The sequence below is a fragment of the Glycine soja genome, chromosome 6 (genome assembly GCF_004193775.1).
Source record: "Glycine soja cultivar W05 chromosome 6, ASM419377v2, whole genome shotgun sequence".
In the NCBI taxonomy this organism is placed as follows: Eukaryota; Viridiplantae; Streptophyta; class Magnoliopsida; order Fabales; family Fabaceae; genus Glycine; species Glycine soja.
In genome coordinates, this window is record NC_041007.1 from 47,248,571 (window position 1) to 47,258,446 (window position 9,876).

General features: G+C 30.2%; 2 protein-coding genes across 4 annotated transcripts; one reads left to right on the forward strand and one right to left on the reverse strand.

Moving 5' to 3' along the window:
* Positions 1 to 2,378: 2,378 nt before the first annotated feature.
* LOC114414312 (late embryogenesis abundant protein 6-like) lies at positions 2,379 to 3,788 on the reverse strand. The gene is made up of 2 exons (XM_028378592.1): positions 3,661 to 3,788; positions 2,379 to 2,919 (listed from the first exon to the last, which is right to left on the reverse strand). The coding sequence occupies exons 1-2, from the start codon at positions 3,736 to 3,738 to the stop codon at positions 2,692 to 2,694; spliced, it is 306 nt and encodes a 101-aa protein (XP_028234393.1). The 5' UTR covers positions 3,739 to 3,788; the 3' UTR covers positions 2,379 to 2,691.
* Positions 3,789 to 5,509: 1,721 nt separating this feature from the next.
* Positions 5,510 to 9,404, forward strand: LOC114417355 (sister chromatid cohesion protein DCC1-like). 3 transcript variants are annotated; one of them, XM_028382523.1, is made up of 5 exons: positions 5,510 to 5,629; positions 6,618 to 6,793; positions 6,894 to 7,817; positions 7,898 to 7,999; positions 8,955 to 9,404. In XM_028382523.1, coding segments are annotated over exons 2-5 (1,191 nt in total). In that variant the 5' UTR covers positions 5,510 to 5,629; positions 6,618 to 6,629; the 3' UTR covers positions 8,956 to 9,404. The 3 variants fall into 3 exon arrangements, with proteins under 3 accessions (XP_028238324.1, XP_028238325.1, XP_028238327.1); XM_028382526.1 differs by lacking the exon at positions 5,510 to 5,629 and adding an exon at positions 5,656 to 5,729; XM_028382524.1 differs by lacking the exon at positions 8,955 to 9,404 and having other exon boundaries at positions 7,898 to 8,216.
* The last annotated feature ends 472 nt before the right edge of the window (positions 9,405 to 9,876 follow it).

The window sequence follows — 9,876 nt, forward strand, 5'->3', positions numbered from 1 at the left end:
AAAAATATAATTTATTTTTAAATTAGTCTGAATATTATAACTTATTATTAAATTTATCATCGCATTACACTTGAATTTGACTCTCTCTCTCTCTCTCTCTCTCTATATATATATATATATATATATATATATATATATATATATATATATATATACTCAAACAAATATTTAGAATCCTTAAATTTATTACATTACTTCCTATTTCCTTCGATATTTGAATTCTCAAGACATTTTTTGGAATGTGAATCTTCTTTTTTAAATGTTTTTCTCTAGAAAACAGAATTTACTTTTGATCATTATTTTTAAAAAAATTAATTTATCAACGACATAGAAAAAAAATTATCTATATAAATATCACAAATTAAAATAGATAAAGTTTATAATCATCTACTTAAGCATACATGTAAACTCAATGAAAATTTATATAGTGCATAAAGATACACAATATATATTTTGGTCCTCTAATTTATTATTTATGTTCAATTTGATCATTTAATTTTTAAAACTGATTTAATTTGGTTCTCTAGTTTTTTTTTTTCGGATCTAGTCCTCTAATTTTTAAAATTGAAAAATATGTATTATGTGACAATTTAAAACTACTTAATGGTGATTTTGAATCGTCACAAAGAATAATTTCTTATAATTTAAAATCAAGAACCAAATTAAATCAATTTAAAAAATTAAAAGACTAAATTGAATAAAAAAATTAAAAGATCAAATCAAATATAAATAATAAATTAAAAATTAAAATACTAATTTAACCCTATTCTATGAGTTGAAATGTGCTACTACTAGAGCTACACTATAGACGGTCCCTTAGACTTACAGGATATGACTACCTGGCTTAGTCTTGACCCATTGCAGTAGTTTTTTTTTTTTTTTTTTTATCTATAATTTTCACATATAATTTTCCCATTACACTATGTCTTGGTCTTCATCGTTTTCCTAAACAACTATAAAATAATATTTTTCTTTTGTCATTATTCCCTGACTACTTCTTTCCAATTTTATTTTATTATATTGAAAATTAGCATATGAGTGACTTCAGCATGCCATCATATAACTTAATAAACACCAATCAATATAGCATTGAACATGCATATTGTATCCCAACGCCATTCAATTAGCCTAACCTTTAATTTGGGTAGGAAGTGGGTCAAGTGTGTGAACGTTGGGAGTTTATTTGTGCTTAAAATTGGGTTCATTTGTTATTGCTTATTGGGCAAGGGCGTAAGAGTTAAGCAAAAGACTTTGTTAACAACACTCTTACTTTAGATTAAGGTTTAACTGCCTTTTAATCCATATAATTATAACATTTTTTTTGTTTTTAGTTTTTATAGTTTAAAATATCTCAGTTTGGTTTCTATAGTTACAATTTTTTAACACTTTTGATCTTTTGCTATCTAAAATCACTTAACGTGATTACTTTTAGATCCTTTACAACTGCTATAAAACTTAATTGTCTAAATTTTTTGATAATTTTTCACTGCTAATTTCAGTTTCGTAACAATTTTAAAGGATTTTGATGTAATGGTTTTAGGAAATTTTACACCGCAAGCATTAAAAGGTTAAAAAATTGTAATTATAAGAGCTAAAATGGGACATTTCAAACTACAAAATTAAAAGGAAAAGTTTTTATAATTACAGAAACCAAAAGGATAATTAAACCTTAGTTTAACTGTTCTTTTCTACAAAATTGTTAAATTTCTAACACAATAGAAATAATTAATAAGTTTCTATTTTTTTTATTAGCCGAAACAAATTTCTACTATGTAACTAATTTTATATGCAAATTACTTTTTTAAAAGTAATAAAGTTAATGATGATATTATTTTTTCAATTAAAATTAAATAAACTACGATGCAATTTACACTGGTATAAAAAGTACATTTTTCCAACTATTATGAATGTGTTTGGCATAAAATTAAGGTATATTTTTTCCCAACAAGGTCCAAAGTTGTTGGCTTACTTATATATTTCTCAACAAAAAAGAAAATTAGTGCGATAAATATTGGTCATTCAATCATTTGTCAGTAACATCTAAATAGTTTGCATACAAATGTATATCTTTTCAGCAAAGTCTGAAGTTGTTGACATACTTGTTAAATTATGATACCATTCATAACAATATGACGTGTAGTTGTAATATCTATCTATCTACTTGTCAACCATTTGACGAGGTTGTTGGTAAATATTATAAGTGACTAAAGTTATCGTTGGAATAAGTATTATTTTCTAAATAATATTAGTGTTGTTGACAAAAAGGAATATCTTATCTAAACAAAATTTAAATGACGTTAAATATATGTTTTTGCTAACAATTCATTTGTGGCTAAAAATCGTCGTGAATATCTTTTAATCTTGTAGTAAACAAGAGATTATTAAAGACAATTCAACAGACTGATGAGTTTTATATATATATCAAATGAAAAGAAAAACAATCTTACCAAATATCATAAAATGAAAAGAAATATCATAACATGGAAAGGAATAAAAGGTGAACTAAAAAAGTTCCTATACATCACACTAATTAGTTTCAAGATTTCTCTTTTTTTAGCTAGATTACAAAATGTAACATTTACTAAAAAAGTTCCTATACATCACACTAATTAGTTCCTATACACCACCCATATTTGTTTCATATATAATTATTTGAAGCTGTATAAAATGTAACATTTATAAACATGGTTTTCAGTTAATTGTAGAGGCGGGTCCATTTGCTGCTTCCAACATAGCATGATCTGTAGTATTCATGTTGCTATAACCAACATTAGGGTTCTTAGATGCATGCTTTGATATTTCTTTCTCAGCTATTTTTCCTGCTTTTTCCACGTGTATATCCATTTCTGCTTCAGCTTCTTTTGCCAACCTAACCTCGTGAGCAACATTCTTTCTGGCATCAGCGATCTCTTTCTCAGCCTGCAAAACCATAACGAATGTTATAGGCTGAGTGGCACACTTTTTTTCCCCTAATCCTTCCATTTATTGGAAGAAATGAATTCTGATTAATCCAAAGTTCAATGCATTAATTATTTATGTCAAATCATTTAATTAGGTAGAGGGATCACTTTGTTTCTTTTGACAAGAGACAAAATATTCAAATAAAAGAAGAGTGTAATTAACTAATAATATAATTAAATGGGCGCCTCTACATTCATATATATATTGATATAAAGGTAGATATGGCTTAGACAATTAGGTACAATATTGTCCACAAATGGAGACATGTAAATTAGGGACACTTAAATTGAAACATGTCTGGCAAAAGTCAATGAAAGTTTGTGGAAGAAAAAAATATAATTGTGATTTTTCATTATTTTATGACTAACATTAAGCAAAGAAAGGATGAGATTAAAATTCTCATGTTAATTAGAGTAGAAGCAGTTTATTAAATTAATTGGTCACGTGTATTAATTATTTTATTAGAAGTTTCACTAGAAAAAGCAAAGAAGGATAAAAATGACGAGCTAAATCATCTATATAGTACAGGATAAGGCATATTTTTCTAAATTTCCTACAACATTGGAGTGATACAAGAGGTGTGCTAAATTGTCTATAATGGTTTAAACAATGTCTAAGTTTTAGTGTTTTTTTTTGGATCGTTCCTTTATTGCCTCCTAATCCTGCATTATGAGCATTAACAATACAATGTTCAAGTACCTTTTCTTCGGCCCTTGCTTCAGCCTTGGCCTTACGCGCAGCATTTAAATCTTTTAGCTTTTCCTTCACAGCCTGCATTTTTCCTAAGATTTTGTGACCTTGTATTTCTCAGTGTTACTTTAAAGATATTAGAAATTAATGCTCTTTTTCCCCCGGTGAAATAATGCTCTCTTTATATAGATGATGAGAAACACAATTGTCTATATAATTATGGGTTCTTATTGCTTCCATTTCTCTCTCTCATTTTGATGGCTCTTTTGGTGAGCAAGTGTTGTCCTAAACATGTCAGGACAATTTTGTGGATCACACTAAATGGAAGATAAGATCATTTTGTGGATTGCATTGTCAAGACCATCTTGTGGACAAGAAACAAAACATCAACATTTTCCATATTTAGATAATGTATTCTAATCCATTAATTAACAGTATCAGTAAAGGATTGATGTATGTGGGCTTGATAATGGACTATGGAGAAAAATATATAAACCAACACCTTATTTCCTCAGGAATAAAATTCCTCACTTGCTTTTGTAAGAAAAATATATAAACCAACACCTTCCCTTATATATATGTGTGTGTACCCCACTTGGATATAATCAATATATGTATAGTTTTTTTTTTATCATTATATATGGATAGTTTAATTACGCATTATCAAATTACACTACACACTTAAGTAAATTAGTTTTAATTTAATGTTAATTTATTAGTATTATTTAAGTTAATGTAAATTTTATTTTAAAAAATAAATATTGAAAAAATGGTATTTTTCACTTTGTTGAATTTTTATCTTAAATTTACAGTAGCTATTTATTATTCATATCACTTAAAAACTAAACCAATTGAAAAATTTAATTATATTATGTATTATTTTGACTTGGATATATTTTTTATGCTATATAAATTATTAAAGTATTTTTTTATTAATTACTGAAAATACAATGAAATAAACTACATTATAAGTATGTGAGTTCAAGTATAAATTTTTTAGTTCCCTTTTCAAATGTAATAATTGTTTATCTGAACTGTATTGAGTTGTGTAGTAGGATATATTTGTTTCTTTAAGTCTTTCAGTTAGTTTAGAAACATGTTACTTGTACAGTTTTAATATATTGAATGTTACTGCATGCTGCTGCGCGTAGTCCTTCAAATAGATAGGGATAGTGGCTTGTCTTTTGGGCCTTGCTTTCTGCAGTCCCTTATTGCTACCCGTAACACCTTCCTTAGGAGTGTATATTATGTGAGAATCAATCCTAGATCTTTCCTTATAAATTCAACGTATATAATTGTCAATTGAATTACACTCATTGAATTTATATGTCATTTTATTAAGGATATACAAGGTTGGAGGTGGAAGGAAAAAGAGAAAAAAATAGGTTACAATTTTAATCCATTCCACTAACATTCTAACAAAAACTAACAAGTAAGTAATATTTGCCATAAAAATGTCATTTTAATACATTAAGATAAATGTGATCGCCACTCAACTTAGTAAAATATATTTCCGGTTATTAAATTCTATTTCAGTCTTTCAAAAGTTTATCTTATTTTCGTTATTCTAAATTGAAAATATTTCATTTTTATATTTATCATTTATAGCCATTATTAAATGTTAATAATGAACATCCTGGGAACTGTCATATAATTCTTACAATTTAATCTAAAGAAACAAATTAAATTAATTTAAAAAATTAAAAGATCAAATTGGATTTTAAAAATAAATTAAAGGACTAAAATATTAATTTAACCAAAAAGAAATATCAACAGTTATTTCAAGTGGTTCCTTCCTTTAAAACTCAATAAATAATTGTTATCAATAACATATATAAAAAAAAAAGTAAGGTAGGAGGCCTTTCTTAAATATCAGCCCATTTTGGGCGGGAAGGGTTACCCTCTTCTCTCCAGTTCGAAGAGTCGCATTCGAATTGCAAGAAATCAAAGAACTAATCAATAACACGAATAATTCAAGGTAACCAATTTTATCTCATTATCTCAGATTCCATTTTCCCTTGTTCGATTTGAGTTTTCGACAGTTGAAGAAGCCTAGAAGGAACGCTACTCATGGCTAAGTGGGTAAAATTTTAAAAAAAATGTTAATTAATGTCACTTATTACTGCTTTGCTTGATTATTGCTATGCTTTGCTTTTCTATCAAGTAATTTTGAAATCTTGCTATGAAATGGACGCGGATTAGGGTAATTGAAGGAATAATATAGTAAAGTAATGCCCTTTGGGAGATATAAGGTTGGCCCAGTGATTGAGGATTGATAAAGAGAGAAGGGAGGGGGAGAAGTGTGGGTTCCAATCCCGCCAACTGACATTTGTAACAAAACTAACAAACTGACATTTGCCAATAAAAAAAGTAATGCTCTTTTAGAAGCACCCAATTTTAATTCCTTTGGTTTTGGGAGTTGGAAGCTTCATCAAGTCTTAGCACAGATAAAGAAATAAAAAAAGGAATTTGTTGATGAAGTGGACAAAGGAAACTAATTTATTTGTAGTAGAGAGAAAGAGAAAGTTTTTGCTACCCATTTTAGTCATATTTGGTTCATTTTCTTCATTTAAGCTTCTGGTGTTTTTCTTCTGATAAACTTCATTTGGTAAAGCCCAGATAAACTATTTAAATAGTAAAATCAATGATAATATTTCTAGAGACATTGAAAGGATAAACTACTATACATTAGAATTATTATGCAGTGTTTCTGTAACAAATTGCTAGAAACATATCTAACAATGGAGGTTTTAAAAAACGGTCTGTGACCGTGATTTGAGCCGCAACATCAAGGTTTTCTAACTGTCTACGACCACAATGCTATCACGACCGATATTTAAAACCTTAAGCATATATACTAAAATATTGATTAAACTTGTATTTTTTCTCTCCCTAACTTCTGGCCTAGTGTAGTATGTGAAGATATGTTCATTTTTGTTTTTGGCTAACTAATGCTTTGTACTTAGTGAGAGGGAGAAATGGAATTGCCTCCGCAGTTGGGTTCAAGAGGGGCAGAAGCACTTAAACATATAGCTCCTGGATCATCAATTTCTGTTGCATATCACCCATCTTTTGGACCATATGAAGACCTCCTCTTTCTAGAGCTTGATGAGAAACTTCTCCCAGATGTTCTGAATGAAAGGTGTGCATTGACCGACAATCAGTTGCTTGTAACTCTGTCCCTGCCCTCAGCTTCCCCAATTTGTGTTTTTAACTTTAACATGATTACTACTCTATTCCAGGGTGGTCTTGAGAGGACAGCCTGACGAAGATGCAGTTCTTTGTACTCAATCCAAGACATACGCTATGAAGTTTGTTGGAACTTCCAATTCTGTTCTGCTTGTACCACCTGCAAATCATTCAGAATATTATGAAAATCAACTAAAGAATGATAGTAATAGTGATGAAGAGAAAGTTGTTGTACCTGTACTCAAAGTTGTATCTGGTAATATGGAGCTTATTGAGACAGCCCCCAGACTTGATAAGCTTAAATCACTTCTGTCAGAAAAACCTTACAAATTGGAGGAGGATGACATGGGAAATTTAGAAGAGAATCAGGAATCTAGAATAGGATTATATAACTGGAATGATCTAGTAGACAATATTCAAGCTAGTGATGAGGAATTATTGTCCGGACTGCAGGCTCTTTCGGCACTGGAGATTTATGGGTATTGGAGATTAGTTGACGGGAGTTACATGGACATGATTCTGGGAATGATTTTGAAAAATGCAGTGTTGAATGACTGGTCACTTAATGCTTTAAATGAAGATGAAGTTGTGAGTACACTGGAATCAGATGGATTTCCTGGGGTGCTTGCTAGGCATTGTTTGAATGTATATGGTAACAGAGTAAATGAGTGCATGCCTAGCTTAGTCTGGAAGTTGGATGAGAAGCGAGTATGCATACATTTTGCAAGAGACATCCTAAAAGGGGGTAAGAGGAAGTTAGAGAGTTTCATGGATGAATGGAGGCAGAAGATTCCAGACGGAATGCAGCCCACTTTTGATCTTGTGGAAGGAGAGGTATTAACAGAGAAAATTGGAGTTGAAACATGGGTCCACGCCTTCAGTGTCGCTTCTTTGCCTTCCACTCCAGCTGAGCGTTTCTCTATTCTTTTCAGAGAGAGGCCAAAATGGGAATGGAAAGATCTTCAACCCTATATCAGGTGAACATCTCATAATTATTTTTACCTTCAAATGCATAATCTTTTTTACATTTGAATTAACCCCTTCTGGGATGTTTCAGAGATCTGAAGTTACCGGGTCTTTCTTCAGAAGGTTTGCTACTCAAATACACTCGAAGGACACAACCATCAGCTGATGCAGAACCAGTTTTCAGTGCAAGATAGTATGTACTTGTGTATCTTCAACAGTCCTTATTTTCTTCTCCCTCACTTCAGATTGATAATGTCCAGTACTTCTATGTTACAGTTTAGAATTTCTTGTATTTCCACTATATGCGTGTGTGTAAAATTAAGATTCGTTACATGACTAGAAATAACTTTTGTGGTGATAAGCTTTGTGTATTCCCTTCCATGTTTGGAAATTACTGATCTCTTTTAAAATGTAGATCTACCAAAATCCTGAGACTAATTTACATGGCACCAAAACACTGTCACAAACAGGCTTTAGTGACAGAAATGGATTGCCTAACCCCCTGCCTGAGAAAACAACTGCCACATATAGAATATAACTGTCTCGTACATGCCTATAAAAAAAAACTGTCGTACACAAATTATGACTGCTTTTTATTTTTACTTTTTGACATGAACCTTCAATTAGAAATATTTGCTTACCAAAAAAAAACTCTACTTTAGAAATATCTTACACTTTTGCAATTAATGATTTAGCTATCCCTAAGATTAACTTCAACATGCCTTTGGACTAACAAAAATGAAGTTACTCATTATCTATATCCATTTCTGACTAGACCATGTTCTAATGTCAAATTCTATGGATTTGAGTTAATGTGGGTTCTTGTCATGCTTTCACAGTATCATATCATGGAAAATTAACTGTTTTGTTCAATGATTGAAAAGTCAGATTATATTTGAGAAGTTAGGATACATTATTCAAATAGAACTGGACACTGGCACAGTAATGCATATACATGAGCACATAAATTCTTTGAATAATTTAGGTGCAAGTCTTTGGTTGAGATACATGTTTAATCTGTGAATGCAAATAATTGTTTCTGGGTTATACTTATTGAGTTTTACTTGTCTACTCTTGATTTTGATGTACATATCTGATTACAATAATTTGTGATGGCTTGGTCTAATTTTTTTTTAATCTATTATTAGGCAAGAAAAGAGCTTCCGCATATGCTGTAACTGTGTGAGTTGGAAAAGCATAACATGTTTTTGTAATCAAAAGCAGAATTAGATCGAAAGCTTTACATTATACCCATTGGTTAGAACTTTTTGTGCTCGGTTCTGCATCTCAAGAGCTTCAGTTGGGCAATTGAAATTTTTTGGGACAGGTAATCGAAAACAAAGTGATGCTTATTCAGGATTTTCAGATCCAAAAGACCATCAGAGGAGGGAGTTGGTTCAAATGATAGGCACTTCTTCCTTTCTTCTCCTATTTATGCCTGTTTAAAGTTTCTTCTCCTATTTATGCCTGTTTAAAGTTTCTTCTCCTATTTATGCCTGTTTAAAGTCTTTTGGACTATTAGAGATCCTACTCGAATCTTGTGGTCAATCCTATTTCCAATAGGACTAGATGATAATTGAATCCAATTTTTTCTATAATTTTTGTATCGATAATAGTGTGAAAAAAAAGTCTAATTCCAAGAAGTTGTTTAAAAATAGTGGCGTTAGGTTTCTTGACCTTTGCCGTAGGATTAATTAGTTCTTGATTGGTTTCTTCATTGGGTGTCTTCATAAAGGAAGAGAAAAGGAAATGGAGAGTAGAATAATTGTTTATGGTTTGAATGAGTGGAAATTAAAGGAAATTATGGTACGAAAAAAAAAATGATCCCCTCCTCAATAGCTATGAAATGGGAGGGATAAATAAGTGTTTTAATTTTGTCTTTTAAATATTTAAAAATTAAATTATTTTCAATATTTGTATACTGGATTTCAACTTTATATAGTTGTTGATGGAGACTAGAACTTTATAATATTCGTTGGATTTAATCAAATTTAACATAATTATAAAAAAATTAAGCTAAACCACACTGCCTCAAGGGAGATAATAAACCCCAAACTGAGATTAACCCAT

Excerpts from the sequence above, each read along its gene's own strand:
- LOC114417355 (XM_028382523.1), top strand. The coding sequence starts at position 6,630 with ATGGAATTGCCTCCGCAGTTGGGTTCAAGAGGGGCAGAAGCACTTAAA. Across the intron at positions 6,794-6,893 it reads CCAGATGTTCTGAATGAAAG|GGTGGTCTTGAGAGGACAGC; the intron begins GTGTGCATTGAC and ends ACTCTATTCCAG. Across the intron at positions 7,818-7,897 it reads GATCTTCAACCCTATATCAG|AGATCTGAAGTTACCGGGTC; the intron begins GTGAACATCTCA and ends GGGATGTTTCAG.
- LOC114414312 (XM_028378592.1), bottom strand. The coding sequence starts at position 3,738 with ATGCAGGCTGTGAAGGAAAAGCTAAAAGATTTAAATGCTGCGCGTAAG. Across the intron at positions 2,920-3,660 it reads AAGCAAGGGCCGAAGAAAAG|GCTGAGAAAGAGATCGCTGA; the intron begins GTACTTGAACAT and ends ATGGTTTTGCAG.